At 48.1% G+C, this 15649-nt stretch overlaps 1 protein-coding gene across 1 annotated transcript in view; it reads right to left on the bottom strand.

Annotated features, from left to right (window-relative positions):
• Nucleotides 1–15649, bottom strand: part of utrn (utrophin) — a 221798-nt gene that overhangs the window by 35702 nt on the left and 170447 nt on the right. The window contains 6 exon segments of the mRNA XM_008278665.1: nucleotides 983–1094; nucleotides 4204–4370; nucleotides 8443–8600; nucleotides 9968–10053; nucleotides 10559–10760; nucleotides 13758–13832. Of these exon segments, the coding sequence (XP_008276887.1) occupies nucleotides 983–1094; nucleotides 4204–4370; nucleotides 8443–8600; nucleotides 9968–10053; nucleotides 10559–10760; nucleotides 13758–13832 (800 nt within the window).

The raw sequence follows: 15649 nt of genomic DNA, 5'->3' as shown, positions 1-15649 counted from the left end.
TCCTCCCATTCTCCTCCCATGCAGCGCTTTCTGACTGCGTTGCAAACAGGGTGTCCAGCTGCCACTCTGTGACTCTGGAAGCTCCCAAAGAACTTTTAAAGAAACACATTTTGGTGAACTATTTATATTTTCCAAACAAGCCGCTATGCTAGGATGGCTAGAGATCCAGGACCAGGTAGCCATGAGTGAAGCTACCGTCCAACCAGCTGCAGCCAGAGTTTGTGTGGTTGTAGGAGGATGGAGCCTGAAATGGTTTCCAGTTGGAGTGCAGCTGTGAATCATCTACGGTGACACTGCCGAGTCGTGTGTACATCAAGCATCCAAAATGCTCCTTCAGACCCGTACTGGTGGAGTTCCTCTCCCTGCTGCTGACTCACCCACAGCCGCCCTCACACTCAGACCACCTACAGAAAATGATCGCCGTCATTTTCACACTCAAGCACGTAAAGATTTGGGAACTGAGGTGCACTGATATTCAGAGAAAAAAAGTGGTGCACTTCAGCAAACAGACTTTTGTTTCAACAAGACAAGAGTCCTCATGCTCAGAGCGAAGAACGTACGTCATGGCTGAATGACCTGGAACACCGACTGCACTGAGGGTTTGAGTAAGAGGATGAAAATCTCTGCAGCCAGCGTCCAAAATCTCGTGGAAAGTCCAGATCCAGGTGGTTTTTAATAAACAAACCAGAGATTCAGATGTTACTGGGAAATCAAAACCAGTGGCCAGATCTGAGGCAAACTGAAACTGCTGCTGTAACAGTTCAGACGTCCCACAGTGGGTCTCAGACGAGCAGGAACATTCATGTGGTGCATCTGACATCAGGACAGGAACATTTTAATGAAAGATGGGTTCAGAGGTAACTTCAGCCTGAAGTCTGACGCGTGTGCTGTCATTAGGCGGCTGGCTGGAAAAGTGTGAGCATGTGGAAAAGAGATATGAGATGAGCTACTGAGCATGTGTGTGTGTGTGCTACTGCCTCACCGGTGTGCAGTACTCCACCATGGGGTAGTTGAGCTTGTGGCCTTTGGCGGTACGCCCAGAAAAGAAGCAGCTCTGACACACGTCATAGTTGAAATGCTTCAGACTGCGATACCTGGAGAGAGGGAGAGGTGAAAAGTGAGATAAGTTGAGTTGGGATGTAGCGTGTGTGGATGTCACTTTCACGTCCTCAGGGCTTTGTGTGTGTGTGTGTGTGTGTGTGTGTGTGTGTGTGTGTGTAGCACTGTGCAACATCTCCCGGCTGGTCTGAGGTCTGCTGCAGAGCTGCTTCCACCGTCACTTTCCCACATAATCCTCCACATGTTGGCACACACACACATGCAGGACATGCTGACAGAGCGATAGCTGGACTTCCACCAACACACGGCGATGTGACGACGACCGTCGGCTGTTGTCCTCAGCAGCAGCTGCAGCCAGAAGGCCATTTAGCAGCTAAATTGAGACCGGAGCCATTCAGACATAATAGCTTAAGTCTTTTATCTCTCTCTCCTCTCCAGCTCTCCCAAGGTTAGCTGACTGATGAGCTACAGAGGAGAGCCATATATCAAAGGATGCAACAGTGTGCATGACACCACCAAGTCAAATGCACCATTAGGTACTGACACACAGCATATTACTATGAGGAGGGGCATCAAGTCACCTTCACTCATCAGGTGCTGCCCTCAGTTAACGAGTTGATCCAGTAACAACTCTGGTTAATTACAGAACCTGTACTGTCGAGTCTTCTAGAGTTACACAGTCTGATCTGTTAAAAGCGCTTTTATTATCAAACTTTGTTGAGATTCCTGTAAAAATGTCTAACAGATAAATCCTAGCTCGGGCTGCGTAATATCTAAAAAAAGACGTTTGTTTTACTGCGGTATCTGTTGCACCATGAAAACACACAGCGACTATCACCACATGACCTGAATCAAATAATCCATCCACAATATACTGAGCTGGGAGTATTTGCATAGAAATAACAAAATAATTTTTAAAAAAAGCAGTTTGGAAACATTCCCATATGGTGACAAATGAAACAGGTGAGTTCTGCTGCGGGTGGTATCAGATCCGGCTCGGTGCTCGTCATGCAGAGCTTTGTGGTGCTCAGACTAATTATTCACGTTGCCCTGTGTGGTGGCAACAGCTGGAAGACAGAGCACCTGCTGTGGTCGGCCTTCCTGAAGCCAAGAGACTTCTACACAACTGATGCTGTTTTGTTTTTGTCTCTTCTGTTCCTCCATCATTTCTCAGTGCACACGTCTGGCCTGCATGTCAACAGACTCCGTGTGTTTTAAATAAAGTTCCAACAAAAGTCAGTGAATCCACAAACCATGTCCAGCACATCACACTGGACAAGCCTCCATGTGAGTTTTCTTTTGATATCCAGCAAAGAAGCAAAAAAAAGCAGCACGATGAGTTATTTTCCAAACTTCATCTAAAACTTCCTGCCGTGTGACGGCGGCACACATCGAACGGTTTGTGATTCAGTCTGAACTAAAGCAGTGACTGAAACAGGATAAAGGAAGCAGCAGCAGCTTTAATGCCACCATTAAAAAACAGTGAACAAGAAAATGTATCCATCTCACTCTTATTAAACTGCTAACTGAGTTAAGTCTGGCCCCTTTTTAAGGATCCATCCGGCTAATTATTTCTAGTGTTTAGTATTAACCTCTCTTAGCTTGCTGTCCGTCCGCTATTTATTTGGATTTCTCTGCTGGCTTGTTCTCAGCAGTAACAGCCGGTAGAGGTGGTGAGCTGACTCAGGCTGCTGGGAGTTTGTGTATTTTGCAGTCAGCCTGGTTGTTTACTGGATATTGTTAAAATGCATGTACTAGAGATGAGCATCCCACCGGTTCTCTTTGGATCTTTATTTCTAATTTTCCATTTTAATCAAATCACATTTTTTTTTTTAATAAACAAGTTTCTTATTCCACATTTGTAAACATTCAACCAAGTTCAGGATTCAGTGACATTATTAGTTTAACAAACGATCACGTTAAAAACACCATGAAGGGCTTTTGGCTCCCAGGCGTTCTGCAGTAGAGCCGTTAGGCTGTAATTAGTGCTGCTAGGTCCAGCATCGGAAGCAAATATGTAAATATCATGCATGCAAAGAAAGAGTTCGCTTGAATGCACAAGAAATGAGGCATGAATGGGGCTCGGCGGCTTGCTAAGTGTTGTTGAGTGAACAATTATAAATGCTAACACATCTGTTGACACACTCAGCATCCTTCACCGGGCTCGTTTCAAAGCTCCGGCTACTTTAGAGGAGAGAAATGAAATCTAAATGGAACTCAGTTGGTGTCATGTCTCAAGACCACACAGAATGCCTGCTCGGCATTTCCCTTCCTTACACTCCTGCTCTCTGCCTCCTCCTCCCACCGCCGCTCGCTCTCATCCATCACTGACAGAGTTTGGGAGATGTGTGCTTCATCAAATGTCTGAATGTATTTCTCTTTCTGCTGGCAAAGCAGGGATGTGAAGGGGACACTCCTGCACCCTTCTCCACTTAGCGTGCTGCTGACTTATCTCCAGCCTCTAAGCAGATGAAGTGGCCTCTAGCAGAGCTGCTATGAACTGTCTGGAAGCTGCTGATCTACCTGCTGTCACTGTGGTTCATCTGGAAACGACTAAAACAAAGGCAGCTGCAGGAATGTTGAGGCAGCGTCGTCGGTGCTCCCGATAACTCATGTTTAAATGGTCGGCGCCGTCTTTCCTTTCAACCTATTTGTTCTGGTTCCAACGTCAGCTTCAGGAATCGACTGTCCACTCGCTGCCTAATGCATCCCACCCCGACTGGTGCCACTGTGATGACGTTATCGGTGTTTTCCAGGTCACTTGTCGGTGGCTTTACTGTCGTCACTGATCAGCCCGACCCGTTATCAGAGGGAGCCTGGTTCTGAACCGTTTGCTGGGCGACTGGCTCGTTGTGGATTCTGTGAACGCGGCGGTGCGATGTATGCTTATGTTTATGAGCGTCTTGTTGTGTTTATGAGCGTGTCTCATTGCTCGGCTGGTATTTAGTCGGTGGTGTATCAGCTGCTGACATTTAGATAAATGCCTGCCCTCCAGAGCACATCTGCCCTTTATGCTCAACCAGGAGAGAACAACGCCGAACAGCGCCACGTTTAGGGCGAGTGTGTGTGTGTGTGTGTGTGTGTGTCATTGTGTCGGCTCCACACATCCTGACCTAAACACTAGTGAGGGGTGTGAGCGTCTACCTGAAGCCAACGATAGGACACTCCTTGCAGATGTTGCACTTGGCCTGGTGTTTGGCCGTCTCTGCAGCCGCCACTCTGTGCAGGACAGGAAGCCAAACCATCGACTGGGGCTCCAGACGCATCCAATCAACAAACTGCCTCGGCTCCAGCTCCACCTTATTGGTTACCTGGACATTAAAGAAGGGGGTCAAGAGTTAGGAGCCTTTAAATCAGACGTTTATCAGCACATGAAGTTTACAGTTTGTATAAAAGCAGAACGAAGAGAGCTGATAAACTGTGACGGCACTTTGCTTAAAGGTATGAAAGAACAACCTGCAGCCAGCATGGACAGGCTGCAGCTCTGCACTCGTTAGCAAACAGCTAATAAAGAAGCAGATACATCCTTATTCATGTTTATTGGTCGAATGTCAGACTATAAACACTGACTGATTTTAGCTCCGTCACTGCCCTTGTCCTGCACACCGTTAGCTGTAGCGCTAGCTAACGGCCATGTAGCTCCGCCTCACAAACGCTCTCAGACTCCTTGTGCTGCTCAGTGCTGCTGGACGTGTGGCTTTCATGCAGCTTGAACCTGCACAGTCTCCAGCACTCAGGAAAACAGTTTTTATGCTTCTTCAAGCACAATAATCAATCTGTTCATCTGTTACTGTAATAACTATAATTCTGCATAACTGTGAGTCAGTCCATTTGTTTCAGCTGCATCCAACCAGAAACATCACATGAAAAAGCAGAAATATTTTTCAGCAGAGTCCGAGTTCAGCTGCAGATTATAATGAGCCGGCTGCAAAGCCATCACAGGGCGAGAGGCTTTGACGTGGCTGCTGTAACTGCTAAACAAATCAAAGGCAACCTTTCCATCATCTCCGACACATAAAAAGGGCAGCAAATGCAGCAAAGGGCAGAATACATTTGCAATAAGAGGAGAGAATAATCAAAAGGAACAGTGAGTGTGTTCCCCTGATCCCTCCCCAAGGCTTATGATGTGCAAGACAATAGAGCATCTTGACTGCATTAGCATATCCTTCTGAAAATAAATGAACGCTATGAAAAAAAGAAAGAAGCCCATTTCAACCTGAAAATGTGTATTAGGGATTGACTTTTTAAATTAATATTCACAGCTGGTTCCCAGAAACACGAGTCAGCAGTGAAAGAAGGCGACATGAGGGCGCCAACCAACATAACCCCAACCCAGCAAATAGTCCAACACAAACACATTTACTCTGATTTCTGCTCTTCACTAGTTAAAGCCAGTTTGGCATTTCTGCCAACGAGGCATCCATCCATCCATCCATCCATCCATCCATCCATCTATCGTATTTACAAGGAACGTTCTCACACAGGAGTCGTTGTTTGGAGAAGTTTCAGATTAGCCCTCAGATCAGAAGTCAGTTTACAACATCTTTCCTGACAACATGAAATCATGAAACCATCTTTGCAGCATTTTGAGCTGAAGAGCCATTCTGGGTCCATTCTGGGTCCATTCTGGGTCCATTCGCTGCAAAGGAGAACAATACGGGACCTTTTAAGATTCTGAAATGAGGACACTTCTGATGAATTCTTCACCTTGATGACATTTCAGATGGTTTCTGAATCCTCCACCCTTCAGTCTGACCTTCTCCTGCACAACCTCTCGTCTCTCCTTCCCATACATTAGTCCCATCTTCACTTTCTCTCCGTCCTCCTCGCCGTCTAACGGCAGAATTATAGCACTTACACATTAATTAGTGCCTGGCTGAAAGGATGGCTGGATAGACGGATGTGATGGATAAATGAAGGAGAGCCACAAAGGAGCAGTGAACGAGGCCGTATTTATGGCGGCGCGTCTCGTTCATCACGGACCCATTAAACCAGATGGACGGGGTGACTGCGCTGTCACCGGCAGGGCGAGCCCACACAGGGTTCTGCTCGTCTGTCTGCATGAGAGCGCAAACCAGGGAGAGAACACGTCTTCATGGTTTCTACCCGCTAACCCGGTTGGATGATTCACTGATTAATAAGCAGCTGGACTACAGCTGGCACAGCGACTCACGGCCCAGTCAGCCAGCACTTTGTGTGAGTGTGCATGTTCTGGAGCGGGTTCTGGTGCGTGCTCGTGTGCATGAACACGACATGAAGGGAGCGAACTGTAGGCAGCGCGGCGTCCAACTCCCTGATTCTGAGAAGAAAAACCCACAGAGATCAAGTTAAAAACTGCCTCACTCTGCTATTCTGGGAGGTGCAGTGCAGGGAATCAGTGAAATTTATAGCTTCCTAATTTTAATGTTTGGCTCCCATTTATGAGTGCCGAAGCAAGAGCCAGGGGAGAAGGAGTGAGAAAAATGAAACAGTGATCCTGGGGGAGATGAAGACATCATTAAATTCCAGTAACGTCCAGAGATAAACTCGGGAAAAGTGGTTCGCTGGCCGCAGTAAAACACCAGAGGACAGGCAGCAGAAGACCGGCGGCCGGTCAGGCTTCATGGTCGGGCAGCAGAGCTTCAGCACTGAAGCCTTCTTTACAGGACGGCGAGGTGGAAGAAAGTCAAGTGTTTAATGACAGAGTCTGGAAGGTCGGCTGGATCAGAATCTGTCGTAGGACTGAGCGACTTGTTGTTACTTCTCATGGCACCAGCTATAAACACAACCTCTCCTGCCCTGACCAGTTCTGAAACTGCTGCAGAAACACACGACCGATTTATAGAAGCCAACACAGAAATATGGCCCTGAACAGGTCCAGCTCCTGACAGTGCAGTGGCGCCGTGATAAATCCCATCTTTTCTTATGGGTTCTGTGTGAGATGGGTGCTGACTGGTGACCGAGCAGCTCAGAGGCAACAACGAGTCCATCCAGGAACCTTCTGTGGACACGTGGCCCGTCAGTCTCTGGGCTGAGCAGCCGGCAGCGTCTTTAAGACATAAATAAACATGAAGGGTTCTGTTCGGTTCTCCAGAAAGGTGTGAGGAACGAACCAGCAGATAAAGCCCTGAAGATCTCAGGACTCTGATCAGTTTATCTGTTACAGCCACTGTGAGGGCACACAGCATCAGCTGAGCCTGAATCCTGACCTGAACAGAAGATTAGACTCAAACAGCAGAACACGTGAACATGCTGCCTTTCCAACATGAATGACTGGTGATACCAGAACCGGGTCATCAGCGGTGTCACTGCGTTTCAACCAGCTGAACTCTGAGCAGCTTCTGAGCATCTCCTTCCTCCTCTCAGTATTTGTTGTTGGTCAGTGCAGTATGAAGTTTGGAAACAGCCCGACCCGGCTGGGAGGACGGGAAACCAGAATCACGCTGCTGAATCAGAACAATCAAAACTTGAATTTCTCTGTTCTTTACAAAAGCTGAAGAATCTGCTATCAGCATGTAGAGCACTGCTCCCGGTGCCATTACCTACATTTACATGTCTTTCCACCGGGTCTGCTCTCAGACACACGACCTGCAGTTCAGACGACTGCTGGCCCACATGGACCGCTCATGGCTTCATGGCTGGTTCAGCAGATGTTGCTTTGACAGAATCTGGTAGAGGAAACTGTTTTGGGGTTTTTTTGGGGCTAATTTTTAAACGAAACACGAAGAATAAAGTATTGTTGATGAAAATCTTTAAATAACAGAACAGCGTGCCACGAGAACAAACTCCAGGACCAAAGCAGAACTCTGTTCTACAGGTTCTTGCTCTGATCAATGGTGTCGTTCTGTAAATGAAACCTGGTGGCGGGTTTGGGCTATAGCGGGTTAAGCTCAGCTGTTTCCTTAATTAGCATCTCTGAGCTGTTTTGTCCAGACAACAGAATGATTCGTTTCCCCTCTGAGGCCAGAGCGAGCTGCAGACACCGACAGGAGCAGCGCCATCCAGTGGACAGTCACTCAGAATCACAATCAGGACAGGCGCCTGTTGTTTCTGTCACATGACGGCTTAGATCCTCTTCGTTAGCGGTCATTATGTTTGCATCCATGCAGTGAGTCTTTCTCTCATCAGCCTCATTTCTGAGGCGGCTGACTGCTTTTAAGGATCACGCGCTGACACTTTACATCCTCGTGGAGCTTCATGTGCTTTGTTATGTGTGCATCCATCTTTCCCACAAAGAGCAGCGACACAACCAAAATAGAATTTCAAAACAAGATTTCTTCTTCCCATAATCCATCCAGTGTTAGGAACATGATGTGACTATGAAATCCTGAGCTTGTGTATTCTCTGGATGTGTGCGTCAGTATGCTGCCATGTAGGCTCGTGTGTGCTTCTGTGTGAACCTACATGCTGGAAGCAGCTGCGAACACTCGGTTCAATGTTGGACCCTCCGAACGCCGCCACCTCCCCCAGCTGCCTCGGGATCTGGATGGCTTCGTGAAGCAGCAGCCCGAGCTGCCTCTGGTCACACGTGTCACCCGCCGACGCCACCTGGCTGAAGAGGTCTGTGGAGGGAGGAGGAGGCAGCACGGTGAGAACAAAGACAAGACGAGAAAACCAGAACGAGGGGGTGAGGGAAAAAGTGAGTGCATGTGGGTGACATTTAAAATAAAAGATATGGGTATAAATAGATGCAGAAGGAGAGAGGATGAGGATGCATCGCAGGCGGTGGGAGGAAAGGTGCTGGTGCAGGTAGGAGGAGGCAGAAAGAATCAGGGAGCAGATACGTTTTTAATCTGGCTGTCTTAGTTGTATCATGCCAAGGCTTCTAATCTCTCCTTCCCTGCCTCCAGCTCTCCACCACTTCTCCTGGAGACTGACAGAGCCGTACTGGATATGGATGCCGGCCCGGCGACACCGGCTCCGTCAGCAGCATGTTGACAGCACGCCTTCTTTTTGGTTTTGTGGATGAAGTTATGAAACATCACCAGAGCTCATGCATAACATGAGCAAAGAGGGCAGAGAGTGTAATCCAGAGTCGAGGGAGGCATGGAGGGCATGACAGGTCTTTCTGCTCCACTCCCAGCTGCCTTTGATCTCTGTGTGAGTTCTGACCCGATGCCAGCTCCGGTTAGAAATGCGTGGACACGCAAACACCAGCAGTTGTGTGCGTTTCTGACCCCACGTCCTACACACACCTCTTAAGATGTCACACTGATCAACAGCCACACCTCCAACTAAAGACTTCCTGCTCCAAGATCACGTCTGACGCTCGTCACAAAACGAGCATGACGTCTGGGACCAGCTGGTCGGTGTGCAGATCATGTGTGTGCAGATCATGTGTGTGCAGATCATGTGTGTGCAGATCATGTGTGTGCAGGACAGTGCAGCTATATGCATGGGACTGACAGTCACTGAGACTCTTAAAGAGTAAAGGAGGAAGGACGCAATCAGCCGTGCTTGATACCCTTCTCAGGCTAATAGAAACTGCCAGTGGAACGAATAGGCTCTGGGATGGAGTCCACGCCATGGCAAGAGAAATGGAGGAGGAGGAGGAGGAGGAAGAGGGGAAGGAGGGAGGCAGGAGTAAGTAAGATAGGAGAAAAGACAAAGTGGAAGTGTTAGATGGATGAACAATGGTGTGAGCAGTGACAGCAAAGGAAGACAGACAGAGTGAGATAAAGCAGCAGCAGCAGGAAGCCAGAGCGACGGCCTCCTCCCAGAGCAGCAGCAGCCTACATTCACGCTCCCTAATCCTCAGAAATAAATCAGAATAGAAAATGAAATAAAGAACGGGGGAATGCGTAGGTGGTCTCTCATCCAATTAGACGACCCCGTTCTCTAACTGCTGCTGGTGGAGCAGGACGCTGAGCTCGCTCCGTGTGCTTCATGTGTCCATCAGCAAACATGTCAGCGACTCTCTGGCACTTACATTTGTACTTCTCCTCCAGGTGACCCTTGGAGAGCGAGAGCAGGCCGATCTTCATGGACAGGACGCGGATCTTCCCGCTGCGCCCGCTGCAGACACACAAACACACATGAGACGCTGGCAACGAGCTCCTCACGGCTGCTGGAGTTTATCGAGCCACCATCTTTTCTCTAGTGTTGGTCACACTTGTGGAAACCTGGAATAATGTTGAACAAGTTGATTCCAAGTTTTCAAAGTTTTTGTAAAATGAATAATCAAAGTAGGTGAACTGAAGCAGTTTTTCTTCGTCCCGTGTCGGCGCCATCATGGACCTAATCTGCTGAACAAAAGACAACAGGACCCGTTGGAGTTCTCTCTGCTTCCAGTCATGGTTCTGTTTCTGCAGACGAGCAGGACTTCACATCGCAGTGAGAACTGAGAACCCAGCGAGTAAAAGCTGTAAACTGTGAAGAACCAGTCTCTGTGACATTCATCAGCTGCAGTTTCAAAAACCTGAAATGCGAGTGCCAATAATTCAAAGGTTTCATCAAACTCAGAGAAGCATCGACGCTGATGCACGACTCCGTCCTGAAGGTGAGCGGGCGCCATACGTACGTGTCGTAAACGTTGAGCAGCCAGTTGAGACACATGTCCACGCAGAGAGGCACGTTGACCAGGTCTTTGTGCTCCTGCTCCAGGCCGTCGTAGATGGACGTCAGGCAGTTGATGACGTCAGGAACGGTCAGCAGCTGGTTGTTGTTGGTGAGTTTGTGCTGCTCGAAGGTGTTCTGGGCAACGTTGAGGTCCAGCAGGTCCACTGTCGGTTCAGGACAAAGCAGAAGAGAAACAATGAGACAGGAAAGAGGACGACTGGTAGAGGAAGTGAAGCGAGGAGAGTGGAGGATGATTAACAAAGACAGCGAGACGAGACAAAGAAAACCGCAAAAGAATTCACATTCATGGTGACAAGCGGCTGAAACCACCCCGAGGACGATGGAAGCATCAGTAACCTTCCCACGTGTTCGTCAGGCGTTCAGCGGCGCCTCAGACTTTTCTAAAAAGGCCAACAAATGTGGAAGCAGCTGAAAACGGCACGTCCGATTCATAGAGGTACCTTCAAACTGCACACCTGACTAACATTTTGTTCAAAACACTCAAACCAGCGCCGGGCTCAGAACCAGCGCCGGGCTCAGTCTGCCGGAGCTCAGACGCATCGCTGTGGTGAAGCATTCATATGAAACCTGAACCAATAAAAAGACAAACAAGAAAAACAACTTTAACTTAATTTGCTGGATGCATCTTTAATGACAAAGAAGCAGCATCACTTTTAAATCCAGATCTCATTTATAATTCCATCATGGCTCTGACTGCTCCAGGATCACACAAGCTGAGTACAAACAGAGAATCTAACAAACCAGGACCATCTAAAAACTCAGGAGAACCCAAACGAAGGAAACAGCCAGATGCATGAACAGAGGTCAGTGTGGTGAGTCAGCTGGACCGGAGGTCTCCTGGGACGGGCCACGTTTTATGATTAGTGCCAGAACCATGCATGCTGGTTTTGTGCTTCCTTGTTTCCTGACAGTTTGCTTGCTGAGTCTTGTCTTGTGTTAAATATCTGTGTCCACTGCGTGTGATGAAGTGGGTTCATGCTGGCGGCCAGGACCGGCCGTGTCCAGCTGGGGGGTTGGCAGGGAGGGAGGAGGCTGTGTGCACAGGCTCAGATGCTTTTTATTCACTTTACTTTGTTTGACACGTGATAAATGAACCGCGGCAGTGTTGAAGTAACGTCCACCTGAATGCAGGAGATTTCCCAAAGCACTACGCTGCTTTCTAACCAAATCATCAACGTTTCTCACCTCGCTCTCCGGCCGTCTGGCTGTTGTGCTGACTGCTGTGCAGCACATCCGTCTGTTGTTACCAGACTGAACCCAGCAGCTGGTCGGCTTAGCACCAAGGACTGGAACTAGACAACAGTTTGCCCAAAGGTACAGACAAATCTGCCAATCAGCACCTTTCAAGCTCACTAATTAACACGCTCTTATCTCAGTTCTTTTGTGTCAGCAAGAAAGCAAACAAACAGATCTCCCAAAATAGTGCACTATTCCTTTAAGACTATGATTTTTTATTCATATTATTGCAGGGAATGCACAACTTCCTGATAACACGGCAAGAACTAGTGTACATCTACAATTCAACGTTTGCACATAAGTTCCTGATCTACTGGATGCAAAGCTCACGTTATCAATCAGTCTACTGGGAAGGTCACACTGCTTAATATCTATCGAAACAAAATCTAAAAAACACGAGATTCAAACACGTCTCGCTGGTCCAGTCACTAGGAAACAGCGGCTAAGGCTTGGTTCTGCACATCTTCCTCTGACCCTGATGATTCCCTACACAAGATTTAAACTCTGCTCCCTCTCCTGAACTCACTTCTCTCTCACCTCATCTCTTCACTTGTGCCACCACCGCCCCCCGCTGTCCTGGAGACAGCACTAATTACTGCAGTAATCCACACGGAGTGGGCTCAGCAGGGCCGCCACGCTATCACAGAGCAGAACTTTCCTTCTCTCCAGCTTTGTCCCTACACACTCAGATATGAAGCTGAAAGGCTGTGGCACATTAGTGAGATGCCATGCAAGCTCATTGGTGCTTCTCCAGCCCCCTGGCACAGACTTAACCCAATTAGCTGTTTTATAGTGTCCCTGTCATGTGTGTGTGTGTGTGTGTGTGTGTGTGCCTCTTTGTCACACACATGCATGTAAAGACACAAACACTCCTGAGCACAGACTACGCATGAGTCCAGGCTACCAGCTAATAGCTGCTCCTGCTGTGTGTTTGCATGTGTGCTTGTTGTGCTGCCACTGTTCTGCTGGACACTGAGTAGAAATCACTCAGGCTGATGCGTTCCCGTCACAAACACACATGTGATCAGAGGAGCAATATGAAATAACCACGACAACGCCTCATTCAGACTTACTAACAACACAACAACACACTGCGGTTATTCAGGTGGACGCCCAGCGATCTGGGAGATGTTTTATTCTCGTTGTTTGTAGCTTGTTTTCCTGCACACACACACACCCACGCACATGCAGGGCAAACTTCCTCAAACAGCAGGATGTAAATGAGCAGGGTGTGCTCGCAGCGTGCGCTGCAATAACAATGTCAACAGCTGGATAACAGTGAACATTTGTCACCATTATTACCCTGTGCTGAGCCCCGGTCGCTGCCGACATGCTGGCTGAGCGTCGACATGCACCTGCAGCGTGTGCAGGCCGGCCTGACAGCCACCTGGGACTGCAGGTAACAGCCGTCTGCATCAAAACGTCCACGAGAAACAGCAACCAGAAACTCTAGTGTTCAGAGAAATAAGAAAAAATGTCCCACCTGTGCACACAAACAGGGCTCAGCAGGCTCAACACCAGCCGCTGTGTGTTCACACAATCCAGCACACACACACACACACACACACACACACACACACACACACACCTATTCATGTGGTGTGTGTGATGTTGATGTTTTAAAACAAAACAAAGAAAACAGAAAAAGTCCTTGTTCAGGAAAAACATCTTGTTGCATCTCAACATCAAACTAAGCAGACCACAAGTGTAGGTGCTCAGGTGTGTGTGTGTGTGAGCGTGTGTGAGTGTGTGTGTGAGCGTGTGTGTGTGTGTGTGAGCGTGTGTGAGTGTGTGTGAGTGTGTGTGTGTGAGTGTGTGTGTGTGAGTGTGTGTGTGAGCGTGTGTGTGAGTGTGTGTGAGTGTGTGAGCGCGTGTGTGTGTGTGTGTGTGTGTGTGGTACTTACAGCACAGGGCTTTCTGCAGTCTGCGGATCTTCATGGCGGTTCGGTATGCTGAGAACCTCACATTGTTCAGGTCCGCTACAAGCAAAGAAGGAAACAGAGATGAAAGAGAAAAACGGACAAAAGACGAGGCAGGAAATCAGAACAAAGAGCAACAGAAATGTGCCTCCGGGGCAGGAGGAGCTCGGCCTCGGTGGGAGCTGCCTCTCTGGTAGTTCTTGTCTGTGGAGAGGACGGGCTGCTAGCGTGGACTGTGTAATGAGCTCCATGAGTTCTGTCTCAGCGGGAGTCGGTGCTATTTGTTGAGCCGCCGGCCGACAGCGAGCGTCCCAAAGTTTCACAGGTTATTACTCATCAGGCTGCTCATTACAGGACGGGCTCCTGGACGCTACACGGGACACTGACCAGCATATGGACGCTGACAGGGAGCAGGAAGGAGGGAACGAGATGAAACCAAAGGAGTGAATCTGCCAGACAAGCTCGAACCTGGTCCACAGGACTGTTTTCTTTTTGAACCCTGATCAGAAAGCAGACGTCTGTTTGATGAACAGAGTGTGCACGCTGTTGGACAAATCCCAGAAGAACATAGATAAAGCGCCTGCAGCAGACATGAAGCATTAGTTTGTCTTCAAATGTCGTTCAGATGAACTTCCTCCTGTCATGCTGTCTATAGTCCTGACTGATCTGGCTTAGCACACTTTATTAGCTACAGCTTATTTGATGTATGTACTTACTGCTCTGTTCATATCATTGTGCTGTGTCGTACACACCCACACTGTATGTAAGACAGGACCTGTACAGCTGGACATTCATAAAGGTTGACACTGTCCACTGCTTCTGGTGCACTTCCACTTTGATGCTAAACTGTCCTCCAGCTTGAACTCTGGGCGACAGGGAAGTTGTCCAGTTCAATCTATTCCATCAACTTTAAAACCTGAAACAAATAAACAGGAATGGTGACCTGAAGTCTTTCAGCCACTCTTATTTGCAGATTTGACGTATTATTTTGTCTTCAACATTGAATTTGTTTAGGATGTGTCCACAGATTTTCATCGATGTCCACTTCGGGGCACCATGAGGCCACTTGGAGAAGCTCCAGCTCGTTTATCTTGACATAGCTCATGGTGATTCTGAGGCGAACCTCCTTTCCAGGCTGTTCCATCCTCCACACACACCTTCAGTAATTGAGAATTTGAATTTCCTCCATCCACAGCACTTGTTTACAAAACTGCATCAGGTGGCAGCTCCAGTTCCCTGTTGGCTGCTGCTCCATGCGCTGGCGGTGGACTGCCAGTCCTGTGTCAGCGAAACCTTCCTGCAGGGTTTTGCTCTGCCTTTCTGCCAGCAGATGCACAGTTTTATCGGGAACTTTTCTTCCACAGTTCCCCTTAACTGCTCGCTTGTTTGTTTAAATCCCCGGTAGCTCCTATTCCAACAGGGTAGCATCCCAACAGCAGCTCCCCGTCCTGTGCTCTCCATTAACACGGTCATAACACTCCAATCAGAGAACATACATCAGTGCACCTCCCTCTGCAATGACAGTTCAGACAGTGGAAAGTGCTTTGATATCTTTTTATAGCCTTCCCCAGCTTTGAAGGCATTAATTAGCTTCATTTTAGATGCTTAGTCAATTGCTTAGAGGAGCTCATAAAGTTTGACGAGTCAGAACATTTATCAGCTCTGGACTTGTCATCGGCTGAGTCCTAATGACTAACTTGACCTGCCTGGATAGTCCTGATGAGTAATGAAGAAATGAGAAGTTCTACTGAACTCTGAGCTTCTGCACATTTGCTGCTTAAATGCCACATCTGTGGAACCACCTCTAGTTCTTTAAAACAGCCATGAAACGGGCTGTACTCATGGTATTCAAGGGTCAAAACTGATTTTCAGATGTG

This window comes from Stegastes partitus, unplaced genomic scaffold, assembly GCF_000690725.1.
Source record: "Stegastes partitus isolate 25-593 unplaced genomic scaffold, Stegastes_partitus-1.0.2 Scaffold129, whole genome shotgun sequence".
Lineage (NCBI taxonomy): Eukaryota > Metazoa > Chordata > Actinopteri > Pomacentridae > Stegastes > Stegastes partitus.
This window is presented reverse-complemented; position numbering and strand designations above follow the sequence as displayed.